The sequence below is a fragment of the Mus pahari genome, chromosome 5, assembly GCF_900095145.1.
Source record: "Mus pahari chromosome 5, PAHARI_EIJ_v1.1, whole genome shotgun sequence".
Lineage (NCBI taxonomy): Eukaryota > Metazoa > Chordata > Mammalia > Rodentia > Muridae > Mus > Mus pahari.
Genome location: NC_034594.1, coordinates 137,893,091 through 137,906,877, shown reverse-complemented (window position 1 = coordinate 137,906,877; position 13,787 = coordinate 137,893,091). Strand labels below are relative to the sequence as shown.

The 13,787-nt window shown below is 41.1% G+C and overlaps 1 protein-coding gene across 1 annotated transcript in view; it reads left to right on the top strand.

The window, feature by feature from the left end:
- The first annotated feature begins 1,458 nt into the window (after positions 1-1,458).
- Positions 1,459-13,787, top strand: part of Tiprl (TOR signaling pathway regulator) — a 21,472-nt gene continuing 9,143 nt past the window's right edge. The window contains exons 1-3 of the mRNA XM_021198274.2: positions 1,459-1,681; positions 9,491-9,670; positions 10,520-10,619. Of these exons, the coding sequence (XP_021053933.1) occupies positions 1,578-1,681; positions 9,491-9,670; positions 10,520-10,619 (384 nt within the window). The 5' untranslated portion in view covers positions 1,459-1,577. The remainder of the gene's footprint in view (positions 1,682-9,490; positions 9,671-10,519; positions 10,620-13,787) is intronic.

Genomic DNA, 13,787 nt, shown 5'->3' with positions numbered 1-13,787 from the left:
GAATTTGCTATGTAGACTAGGCTGTTTTTGAAAATCACAGAGATTCATTTTTTTCTTGGCCTAATGCTGAAAATTTCAAAGGAAGAATTCATATAGTAAAAATGTTGGAGGCTTGGTGATACACACACACACACACACACACACACACACACACACACACACAAAAAAAAAACCCAGCACTTGGGAAGAAGCAGAAGAATCAGGAATTCAAGATCCTCCTTAGCTACAATAATGAATTGAAGGCTAGCCTAGGCTGGCTGTATGGAACTCTTTCAGAAAGAAATGGGGATGGGTTTTGTTACATGTAATTTGCTCCTTTATTAGGTCTTCTAGCAGATCTAGATGATGTGAGGTTACAATGTAACATCAATGAAAGGGCCCCAGCCTCCTAGGGAAGTGCGTCAGGGGCCAACCTCTGGAGGTCAGTGATGGTAGACAACTCTCCACTATAGGGATGAACGGCTTTATCCCATGGGGAAGCTGAGATGCCCTACTTTCCGTAGGCAATGTAAATAGAGTAACTATATAGGAACCAAGGACATGATGCCAACGGAATGAATTAATCCAGACACCTTGGGCAGGGGAAATTGATGATGGTTTCCTGGGACAGACACACAAACAGAAAATACCTGAGGAGGAAAAGGTTTATTTGGCTTAACACTTTCAGGAAGTCAAGGTAGGAACTGAATCAGAAATCATGCAACAACGCTGCTTAGCGGTTCCAGAGTCGATGAAACAAACACTGAGTGAATGATTAAGAGAGGGCGTGTTGGAATTGAGATGGTGAACAGTTTTGAGATGCTCAAATATTAAACCATCTCATTTTGAGGCAGCTGGGCCCGAAAAGAGTCAGCTGTGTTTTGCCCAAAGATACACGCAGTTGCACTGCAAGCATGGACGGAGCTTTCAGTGTCGTTTCCACTACACCTGTGTGCGGATAGAAAAATCTTAAAATATCCTAAGGATAATTTGTCGTTCCTTTCGCGGTACTCAGAATCAAACACAGGGCCTCGGCGGTTTGCACCGTAAGAAAGTGGGGCTCTTCCACTGAGATGCAAGGTGGAGGAGCTACTATCTGCCATTGGCTCAAAGGCCGCTGTTGGTGCTGGGCTTCCTAAGCGCTAGCGACGTTGGGCATGTCCTCTTCACCACGACTCATAAGCACAAGAGGTGATGACACTGCTTGGAGCGGTCTGTAAGGAGTAGGTAAGGCAGAGAAGCTCGGGGCGCTGGATCCAGAAAGACGAATTCCCACACTCACTCTGGGGTGACGTCACCCGGAGACTTCAGGGCGGCGCGCCTGGGCGACACCCGGACGGGGTGACACCCCGGCGCTTAAGCCCCACCCCCTCAGCGTCTCCACGTAAGACGTGAGCCACCCTGAGCTAGTGACTGGTCCCGGAAGTAAAACCAAGAGGGGCGGAAGAGACGGCGGAAGGGCGGGCCTACGGCGCGGCGGCAGGGGGCGGGGCCGAGATGGTAACGGACGCGCCCCAGAGCCGCGCCGCAGGGAGGGCCATCGTGTGACCGCTGCCGCAGGCGCTTGCTCCGAGTGGTCCTGCGGCTCCGCTTCTGCCATGATGATCCACGGCTTTCAGAGCAGCCACCAGGACTTCTCCTTCGGGCCTTGGAAGCTGACGGCGTCCAAAACCCACATCATGAAGTCTGCGGATGTGGAAAAGTGAGGCTGTGGAGCGGGGCTGGGCCGGGCCGGGCCCGGAGAGCCGAGCCGAGCCGAGCCGGGTCCGGTCGGTGTCCGGGCTGGGGGGGTGTGACGGGCTCGGTGCATCCTCCCTCACGCGGTACTTGGGGTCTCAGGCTCGGTACCCCTGACCGACCGTTGATTGACAACTTCAGTAAATGGACCTATCCCCCACTCGCGGCGACCTCTGCTTGCTGGAACCGTCGCTTCGCAGGGTTGAACTGAGCGTGGCTGTTTTGGTGGACTTTACCTAGACCTCGCCGCTCCTTTTTTTCCTACCTAAGCCTGCGCAACCTTTCTGGGCGCGGATGACCTATTCCCTTGCGGGCAATGACAGAAATGGTATTTTTGTTTAGCCTTTAGCTTCCCTGGTTCTGTGGTGTGCTCTTGAGGTTCTGAACATGAACCATTGAGTACCACGGACTTCAGAGTTCGTGAGACCGTGTGGCGTTACTGTGTGACAGTTTAAGATGAAGATTTCAGTTGCTTGTTTTTTGTTTTTAGCAAATCAGGTGCTGTGATAAGCACTTGAGATAGGGCAGATGAAAGATAAAAGTCCCAAGGAATTCATAGTTTCGCGAGAGACCGTTATATTATTGTGTGGCTGTTCAGGATGAGGATGTATACAGGTTTTGTGTGTGTGTGTGTTTGTGTGTGTGTGTTCGCGCGCGCGTGAGGGTCAGTGCACCTGGGCAGAATCTTTTTTTTTTTTAAATCTTTTTTTTTTTTTTAAATTAATTTATTTATTTATTATATGTAAGCTGTCTTCAGACACTCCAGAAGAGGGAGTCAGATCTTGTTACAGATAGTTGTGAGCCACCATGTGGTTGCTGGGATTTGAACTCCGGACCTTTGGAAGAGCAGTTGGGTGCTCTTACCCACTGAGCCATCTCACCAGCCCAACCTGGGCAGAATCTTGATCAAGTCTGAAGACTGGATGGCTGGGTAAAGCCAGCACTCAGACTAAGCTCTGAGGTGTTTGGGGATGCCTAAACTGTATTCTGACAAAACTTTGGGGGCGTCCTGGCAGGGGGTTGCTTCCCTCATCATTGGAGAGTTCTCTGTCTTGCTAAGAAGTTTGAATTCTATATAATAGCCATCAGGTGCAGTTTCAGTCACTATCTACATGCGTCGTGGCTGTGTCTGAAAGGTTTCTTGGTTGCAGAAGATGAAGAGCTGGAAAGGCGGCCAGTAAGCAGGAAAGAGATGATAGAAGCTAAGATTAAGTGCTTAAGTTTGGTGCCCAACTGATGGGTCAGAGGAAAAAGGGAGGCTCTTCGGGATCTTTTTTGTTGTTGTTGTTTAAATTTACATATGTAAAAGAATCCTTTTTAGAACTTAAGTTGTTTCAAGTGTTATAAATTCAGAATATGTTTTTAATAGAATTATTTTTGTTGTATGAGTGTTTCGCGGCATTGCATGTGGGCCTGGTTAGGGGCTGGTGTGGGAGAGGGGGCTGGATCCCCCAAATCTTAGACAAGGCCCAAACACCTAATTTCTAATGTTATGTTTTGCCTTTAGCAAATAGATACTACCAGTGATAGAACTGAAAGACAGAGCATTTGAAGCAACCTACCATATTTTCTTTTACTTATGTAGCTGGAGTATTGTGTATAACTACTAAATTTTTCCACATAAACTGGTAAAACCCCTGGAGCTAATTCATATTTGGTCTAATTCAGGAAAGTAGTTAAATCCTGTATATTTCAGATTCATCTTGTGGATATCAATCTTTCATTGTACTTAATCTTTTAGTCATTTAATATTTTCCATCCCTTAAAGGTTAAGAATAAATTTTACCTAAACTTATGTGTGTGCCATTTCATTGTTCTTAACCATCTTAAAAATATGCAGCTTAGAAACAGTTACCAACAGGTAAAATAGAGTATGTACCCAGTTTTTGTCTTAATATACATCTTAACTATTTTCCCATCTTTCCTCTAAATAGTTTAATGGTTTTATAATATTTCATCATATGGTTACATAAATGGTTGTATAACCATTTAGTCTTGTTTGTTTGTTTGTGACAAGACCTCTACATAGCCCTGGCTGTCTTGGAACTATGTAGATCAAGCTGCCATCAGCTCACAGAGATCTGCCTGCCTCTGCCTCCTGAGTGCTGGAACTAATATTAGCCACCATACCAGGCTTAGTTATTGGTAATTGAGACAGAGTCTTTCTACATAGTCCTGGTGCCCTGGTACTCACTATGTGTAGGTAGGCTGCCCTTGAACTTGACCTGCCTGCCTCCCCCTCCCTAAATGGTAGGATTAAGGGCTTGTGTCACCTTGCCTGACTGTAGAACCATTTATTTTGTCCTTGTATGAAAATAGGCAGCTGGGCTGTGGTGGCTCACGTCTTTAATCCCAGCACTCCGGAGATAGGGGCAGTGGATGATCTGTGAGTTGGAGGTGATCCAGGGCTACAGGGAGGAAAAACAAAAGCATACAACCCTTTTCACTATTATAACAGAAGTTATAACTATTAGTGTATATAATCCAACCTCTCTGTATTTGGGGTTATTTTGTATAGATATTGTACGGTTTATAATTTGAATCAGAAAGTATAAATCTGATTAAATTCTTTCAATGTTTTTGCTTGATTGTAGCTCCAAGGAGTATGTAGGTGTCCTAGAAAGTCTAGTGAGTGAACAGGTGTGCTTATGGCCCCAGGGAGGAATGTAGAGAGTCTAGTAAGCTGGTATTGTGGCCTCAGGGTGGAAGGCGAGTCTCCTTGAGAGCCCTGCCAGCAAGTGTTAGTTTCTATCCTCTTTCTTCAATGGGATTGTTTCTTTTTCACCAGCTTTGAAATTTCCAAGAGGTTGACATTTCTACCAGAAGAGTTTTTGTTTTTGTCCTTACAAGCAACAGACTCTTCATTATCTTTCCTTCAGAGCTATTATTGATACAGTCGTGTAAAAGCACAGGGTTCAGCAGAAGTGGGAATGTAGTGCATTAAGTCATCTCCTAGGCGATATTCAAACTCTTTTATTTTTAAACTGTCAGGGGTCTTTGATGACTCAGAAATGAGAGAGATATAAAGACCTGTATTCCTTTCCTCTTAAACCTATTTTATTTAATCATACAGGTTTTTAAAAATTATTGATTTTAATATATGCACAAAGACCAGTTTGGTGTGTCTACTAGGAAATAATTTTAAAAGCTATTCGAAAGACTATAATCGTGCATAGCTCTTTTCTTGACTTTATGTAAAACTGTAACCTTTAAAAGTTTTATTAGCATATATTGATATGTAATGGGTTTCATGATGACATTTTTCTATATGATTCCTGGTAATCTTGTTCCTGCCTAGTCCCCTTCTATTTTCTTGTAAGAATATACTTTTTCTTTTTTTGAGACAGGGTGTCAGTGTGTAGACCAGGCTGGCCTTGAACTCACAGAACTGAGCTTAAAGGCATGTGCCATCACTCCTTTCAAGAATACAGTCTCTTTGGTATTATTTTACCCTACCTAGTAATTGTAGCTATTTAGTTCAAGAATCTAGAAGTTTTAACAAGGAAAAAGGAAAAGAAAGCCTTGTGTGCTGTCATAGAGCATTTACATAGAGCTCTTGTGCTTTATTTAGCATCCCTTAGAATTTTACTCAGAGCAAATTTAAATTGTACTTTATGATTATAACCACACGAGAGTTAGACGGAAGGGCATCATTGTATGTGTCCTTTGCCCTAACAGTTGAATTGTTATTTTCATCTTTCTTTATTATTATACAGTATTAAGTGTATTTGTTTGTTTTTCTAGCCTGTAGTAGATTAGAAACCAATTGAGAAGGATATGAATAACTCAGGGATAGAGCCGTCATTCTGGAGCTACTGAAGGTTTACACACTCAGTTTAACTTGGCACAGCACATATGTTCTTACATGTGAAGATTGCTGCCAAGAAATAGCAAAATAAGATTTATGTTTTCTGCTTAAGGACACAGAAAAGTTAACAATTTAAATTAGATAATTTTAAAGCAGCCTTGTCAGAGCCTTATCTATATATCTATACTTATGTTAATGTAACACTTTATCTGCAGAATTCCCAAAAGGAAAAAATTTATCTTTGCCAACAATATCCCTACCCAGATGGAGACACTGGACAAATCCTGGTGTATTTTAACTAGCAACTTAGATAGTTAAATATACACTTTTATGAACCATAAGGCCAGCCAGATAGCCTGCCTCCTTTCCTCTCTCCTTCCTTCCGTCATTCCCTCATCCTTCTGATTTTTGATTTTTCAGTGTAACTCTAGCTGTCCTGGAACTTGCATTATAGACCAGGCTGGTCTCTAATTTATAGAGATCTGCCTCCTGAGTGCTGGGACTAAAGGTGTGTACTGCCACCACTACCCCCCAAGCTGATCTCTTATCTTCATAAAACAAAAAACTTTCTATGTTAGAGTGACAAGAAGTTGATAGTTCATAGATTAATAAGCAGGTAGCTAAGACTTGGCTTTTGGAATCCTCATCGCAAGGTTAGAAGGTGTTGATTCAGGGAAGCCTGTCAGAGTAGAACACTTAGGACCTGGCGGCCTAGGTGAATGAACAGCTTTGGTGATCTTTCTTTTGGTTGTGAGCCATGTCTCGAGTCCTAGCTCTTGTAATCTAGACAACTGATCTGTACGTGCTTGCTTTATCTCATATCTTCTATGTATGCTCAATCTTTTGTGTTATAGGTTCAACAGAAGCCAGGAAAGTTAGTTACATAATGAGCAAAATGTTACATACGTCATTGTAAAATCTGGTGTAAAAATAGTGGTCAATGAATAGTTTTATATTTCTTTTAAAAAAATACAAAAGAAGTCTTTAGAATATATTTTAAAGTTTCTAAAATCAGTAAGATTTGGTTCATAAGATGTCTGGAAAATGTACTTGGTTGGAACCTTGTGTTGTACTTTCTGATCATGAGATGTTAAGACCTGCAGGTTTTGTTTTTTTATTTTAGTCAAGATCTCACTGTGTAGTCCTGGTTGACCCAGAACTCATGTAGACCAGGATGGCTTCAAAGTCACAGAGATCTGCCTGCCCCTGCCTCTTCAGTGCTGGTTTTAAAGGTGTGCACCACTGGGTCCAGATTCAGAATATTTTTGTTGTTGATTGCTTTTTTTTTTTTAAAGATTATTTTATGTGTATGAGTATGCTGTAGCTGTACTGATGGTTGTGAGCCATCATGTGGTTGCTGGGAATTTGAACTCAGGATCTCTGCTTGTTCCGGTTGGCCCCAGTCGCTTTGTCCTAAAGATTTATTTGTTATTATATCTGAGTACACTGTAGCTGTCTTGAGATTATCAGAAGAGGGCATCAGACTCATTATGGTTGGTTTTGAGCCAGCATGTGGTTGTTGAGATTTGAACTCAGGACCTTCGGAAGAGCAGTCAAGGCTCTTAACTGCTGAGCCATCCCTCCAGCCCTGTTGCTTGCTTTTTGTTCTTGTTTTGATGAAAGGTCTCACTATGTAGGTCTGGTTGGTATAGAACTTACTATGGAGTGCAGGCTGGCTTCATTAACAGACCCTCTTCTGCCTCCTGAGTGCTAGAACTAAAGGTACACACCACCACACCTAAGTGAGACCTGTTGTCTTTTGAAGTGGTACGAATATAAATATGTTTCTTATATGTGCACATTTACTGTGTATTTTCTAATGCCAGCTATTGGTAAGTGATAAAAAACAGCAAGGTAGCTGGCATGGTGGTACAGGTCTTTAATCTCAGCACTTGAGAGGCAGAGGCAGGTGGATCTCTGAGTTGGAGGCCAGCTTGGTCTTTTGGGGTAGAGGGGTTCAGGTCAGTAACACAGAGACACCCTGTCTCAAAAAACAACAGCAAAATAAACAAAAGACCCCCCTCCTCAAAACAAAAATAAAGCAGGGTAGTTGGGCAGGAGACATTATTTTAGGTAGGATACTATGAGATCACTTCTAAAACAGTGGAATGTGCGTGTGTGTGTGTGTGTGTGTGTGTGTGTGTCTGTCTGAAGGGACTTGGACAGCTTTCCTACCCTAGTTCCTTTACTTCCATCTTTGCCTTGTTCCCTTCATGCCCCTCTTTGTCCTGTTACTTAGCAGCTTCACACTTCACCTCTGTCTTGTGACTTCGGTTTCATGCTATGTCTGTCTCTCTTTAAAGATTTATTTATTTACTATGTTACAGTGGTTATTTACATGTATTCCTACACACCAGAAGAGGGCAGCAGATCTCATAGATGGTTGTGAGCCACCATGTGGTTGCTGGGAATTGAACTTAGGGCCTCTGGAAGAGCAGCTGGTGCTTTTAACCACTGAGCCACCTCTTCAGTCCCCACGCAGTGTCTCTTGACTGTACTTCTTGTGACTGTTCACTCAGACTTCATAAAGGAGAGAAACACCAGAACAACTGGTTGGTTCAACCCAGAATAAGCATATTGGACCAAGTTTCCAGGGTTTGCCTTTGGTTAAGTTGTTGAACTTTCATCCCTGAGTTGGAAGTTCAGGTTGTAATCAGGCTCGTTAGGTGTGCCAGCATGTACTTAGAACTTGGTTTTCCAGGAGTGAATAAGTAACTGTCCCTAGCTTTACACAAAATAGAGTTGCTGCTAAGTGGTAGCGAATTTGCCTAACAGGTGCAAGGCTCTCCATTCAAACTCAGGTACTAAAAACCAGAATGAGAAGTCCTTTAACTGGGGCTATAAACTGGCTTTAAAAAAAAATTAAAAAAAAAAAGAAACATATCTTTTATTTGTTGACATTAACTATAATTGCATTGTTTTTTCTCTTCCCTTTGGCCCGCCCTCCCATGTAACCTTCCACTAGCTCTCTCAGATTCATGGTCTCTTTTTCTTTTCTTTAACTATTGTGGTTGATGGTGATGGTGTGCATGCCTATGTGCATATTATATGTATTATTCTGGCTTAGTTGTAGGTTCTCTAAGATTCATGTCCTCACTAGTCCCAGGTACTTGGTGAAGTTTCTAGCACTGAGCATAACTTTCTTTGTTGAGTGGGCCTTAAGGCCAATTAGAGGGCTGTTGGTTACCACCAAGATATATGTGCCACTGTCCTTACACTTGCTGTTCCATGTCGGTTGTAGTCCAGAGTTGTCAACCCAGTTTTCAAAAGGGCCAGTGAACTGGACAGCCCACCCTACTTAGAGGTTGACAGCTTATAACTTAGTGCCAATCAGTTGGTGCTGTGTGACAAAGCAGACTTCATGTTGGTTGGCCAACTTTTTTCGTTTTCTTTTTAAACCAGACGTCCCAATGTAAACAACAACAATCTCATTTTTTTCTTGACAAACTTTTCAAATATCAAAACAACAACAACAATACCATTCACAGTATCAAAACACAGCGATGTGTTGCTGATTTGTGACTGACTTGTAGATATTCTAGTGAAGCTGCCCATCTGTGAGGACATGTTGAAAATGGTCTAGCATGTTGGATAAAGGCCTGGTGTTACACTAGCAGTCATGTACTCCTGAACTCTCTGGGCTTTTTCTTAGCACACAGAATGGTTTTGAGGATCAGATTTACAAGTAGTGAAGTTGGAATTGGTCTTAATGATCTTAAAACAGTGATCACTATTGGGTTCCTCACTTTGGTCTTCCCCCATGTATCCCTCCCCACTCTCTGTCTTGCTGAGTTTAGTGCTGCAGAGATTTGATGATGAACAAGTAGGTGATGAAAGCATCTTATAGATTCTTTATTGTCATGGACTTCTCAACTCATTCTGGACAGTCAGAGTTCGGTTGGGATGGAAAGGAGACAGAAATGACTGGTGAGCATAAAGGACTCCCTGACCTTTGCTTCTGTGCAGGTTAGCTGATGAGCTGCACATGCCATCCCTCCCTGAAATGATGTTTGGAGACAACGTTCTAAGGATCCAGCATGGCTCTGGCTTTGGAATAGAATTCAATGCTACGGATGCACTGAGATGTGTGAACAACTATCAGGGCATGCTCAAAGTAGCCTGTGCTGAAGAGTGGCAGGAAAGTAGGTGAGAATCTGGGCACTTATAGGCTCAACACCAAGTATTCAGTAAGGATATGTGTGCTTTATTACAGTTAAACTTTAAAACTGTATTATTCAAAACTCATTTTCCTGAGCCTTAACACAAGGTCAATTTTACTACTGCTTGAAATGTTCATTAGGTTAAAATACACTTGAGCTGAGCTTTGTAGGTGTTCTTTAGTCACTACAGAACTTTAAAGTTTCTGGTTTTAAAGAAAAACATTTCTTGTAATTTTCAATGAATGTTTGTGGGGTATTAAAACTAAGAAAAATGTTTGGTTCTTTGTTTGTTCGTTTTTAAAGATTTATTTATTATATGTAAGTACACTGTAGCTATCTTCAGACATCCTAGAAGAGGGCATCAGATCTCATTACGGATGGTTGTGAGCCATCATGTGGTTGCTGGGATTTGAACTCACAACCTTCGGAAGGGCAGTCGGCGCTCTTAACTGCTGAGCCATCTCTCCAGCCCCTTTGGTTGGTTTTTGCTAGGTAAATTAGCAATATTTACTTTGTGCCTATTGAATATATACTATATGCTTTGAAGGACAGAATGAAATGTGAGCTTTGAATCATGTTTCAGGAAATGTAGGACAACCTAGAAAGAGTATATAAGCACATGACAAGTTAAATAACAATATATGTTCAGAAAACATGTATTGTTACTTAGAAAGGTTGGTTTTATGCTAGTGAATGACAGTATATGCCTATAGTAGGATGTTTTATACTGTATGTGTGTTAGTAGGGTATTTTATTTTACATGTATAATGTGTTAATTTGGTGTGCACTGATATATATTCTAAATTTCATCATCCTTTCTGTTTTGGTATTTGAGGACGGAGGGTGAACACTCCAAAGAAGTTATTAAACCATATGACTGGACCTATACAACTGATTATAAAGGAACGTTGCTTGGAGAATCTCTTAAGTTAAAGGTAAATCTGAACCTTTGCTTCATATCATTCATATAATCATTAATTTTTTTGAGTAATCTTAGCACTACATCCTAGTTGTGGTTATTATTTTCCCAACTCCTTTCATCCTGCTTCTTGCTTGTGGCAGACTTTAGAGCTCAATGTGAGGGGGTTTGGTTTATTATTGTTATTATTATAAATATTAATTAATTAGTGGAATAGAAGACTATTACAAGATTTTCCTTTTTTCTCTTTTTGAGATGGAGTCTTCTAAGGCTGGCATTGAACTTTTGGGCTCAGGTGCGCCTCTTGTCTTGGTTTCCTCAGTGTCTAGAACTGCAGGCATGCATGTTCCTGCCTGTCTTTCTTTCTTTTTTAAATTCAATTATTTAATTAATTTTTTTAGACAATATTCTTTAAGGTAAGTGGTAAGTGCTTGCTTTGCTTTGGAGTTAACAATATGACAGCTAAGAAGCACCTGTCTCTGGTAAGATGTTATTAGGTGAGTTAGGTAGAAACTGCTAGCTAGAAGCTAGTTTTACATATGAACAAACAGTTGAACAGAAAACTTATATATGCTTGCACTGATTTAAATTTGGTATGACTTTAGATGAGTTACTTTTTTCTTTTTTTCTTTTTTTTGTATTTTAGTTTTTGAGACAGGGTCTCATGTAGTCTTGGATAGCCTATTCTATTTAGACCAGGCTGGCCTTGACTTTTGCCTTCCTCTGCCTCCCTGGTACTGTGATCTAAGGCATGTGCCACCACACCTGGCTCTTTTTTTTTTTTTTTTAAAGATTTATTTATTTATTATATATGTAAGTACACTGTAGCTGTCTTCAGACACTCCAGAAGAGGGAGTCAGCTCTTGTTAAGGATGGTTGTGAGCCACCATGTGGTTGCTGGGATTTGAACTCCGGACCTTTGGAAGAGCAGTTGGGTGCTCTTACCCACTGAGCCATCTCACCAGCCCCCACACCTGGCTCTTTAGGTGAGTTATTTAATCAAGGCTAGTGACCATCGCTGGCAGATCGAGTAAATAATAGTGCCTACCCGCAGTGGAGTTTTATGAAGAGTTCACAAGCAGATTCTAATTATTACATGTTCAAGTGTTAGTGTTGAGCTGTATCTGTATGCTCTCTGCTCCAGAAGAGCTTCGCTGAGAGTAAGACTGAGGTGAAACAAATGTGCCGTAGGTTGTGTGTCTATCAGGCACAAGGAACAAGATTGTACCAGTTTAAACCATTTTCCTTAAAAGTTATTTAGGGCTGATGAGATAACTCCGTGAGTAAAGGTATGGCTGCCAGTGACCTTTGCTTGGTGGCAAGAGAGAAACTGCACTTTCAAGTTATCCTCAGACCTCCACACACATACACATTACACACAGATTAAAACATTTTTTTCCCCAAGACGGGATTTCTCTGTGTAATCATGGCTATCCTGGAACTTGCTCATAGACCAAGCGCCACCTGTCTCTGCCTCCTGAGTGCTAAGAGTAAAGGCGTGGGCTGCCACCACCCAGAAGATGAAATTTTTTTAAAGTAAAAGTTTTGGCAGCTAAAGTTAACTGGGCATGTGAGGTCATGTATGAAATCCTTGCCTTTGCACAGTGTTTTAGTCTCACAGATAGAAACTAATTCTTAGTAGTTTCTCCCTCTCCAACTTTTCTGTGTACTTCCAGGACAGAAACACAATTTTTGAGGAAATCAATGTTCTCATTTATTCACTTACTCATTTCATCAGACATACGGTGAAGCTTTGCTGTGTAGAAGCCATTGGTAATTCTAGAAGCCATTGGTAATTCTAGAAGCCATTGGTAATTCTAGAAGCCATTGGTAATTCTAGAAGCCATTGGTATCCTCCCGTGAGAGGTGAGGGGATTTTCTTATTCTCTAAAGAAGTGCAGTTTATAGTCTCTTCTGATAGAAGGACATGGCAGCAAGCTTAGGTCATTGATGTTTTATTGCCAGGAATGAGGGAAATAGATTTTTTTAAAACCTCATGCAATAATGATGATTACTTTATGGATTCATGTAGGAAAAGCTGCATTAGCTGTAAGTAGATCAGGAACAGGAACCTATAATGTAATGTAAGTCTTCTCAGGTGTTGCTAAAAAAATGTCAGTGTGATCACCCACTCTAGTAATGTGCTCAGGCTTTGTCGGAATATAAACTTTGTTTCAAATCACCAGGTTGGCAAAGCAGTTTGTGTGTGTGTGTGTGTGTGTGTGTGTGTGTGTGTGTGTGCGCGCGCGTGTGTGCTTGGGGCACGGTTTCTGGTGTTTGCTAATGTGCATACTAGGCTCTGTGTCTAGCAAGCTTCTGGGGGGGGGTTCTCTTGACTCCACCCCTAAGAGCACAGGGTAACAGACATGCATGCAATGTTGGTTCTGGCCTGTATGTGGGTTTGGGACATTCATTTTTAAACTTTGTCCTTTGAGTCATCTCTCCACAGTTTGATCTTGCAAGGTCTTTTGATAAATGGACAATACCAGATCCTATGTGTAAAGTATTTACCGGTCTATCTGTTACACAAGGAAGACCTCAACAAATGTTCTCAAATACCAGTCATTGTGTTTATTGAAATACCAGAAATAAAAGAAGATGCTTTATTACCTAAAATTGATGCATGTGGGTTTTTAAAATGTCTTTGTTTTTGTTTTAGATGGGATGACTGAAACTGGAGAGGTGGCTCAACAGTTAAGAGTACTTACTGTTCTTGTAGAGGACCCAGGTTCATTTCTCAGCACCCACGTGGTGGCTCACAACCATCTAATTCTAGTTCCAAGGGATCTGATGTTCTCTTCTGACATGTGTAGGCACCAGGAAATCATATGGTGATCATACATATATGTAGGCCTAACACTCATTCATATAAAATAAATAAATCTAATACATATATATCTTTTTTAAATGGGAAGTTTTCCAGGCAAAAAATTAGAATTTTGTTCTTTAGTGCTCAAAATAACTCTGTAGGTAGATACTGGTGTCCTTAGTTTGTAGATGGTTTGGGGTAGCACACTGCCCTTAATTTATGGTTTTGAATATTTGTTATATGTAGATGACTTCATAGAAATTTATGAGGGTTTTTCGTTGGCTTTTTAAAGAGTTATTAATTTATTATATATGTGTACACACACACACACACACACACACACACACATATATATATATATATATATATATATAT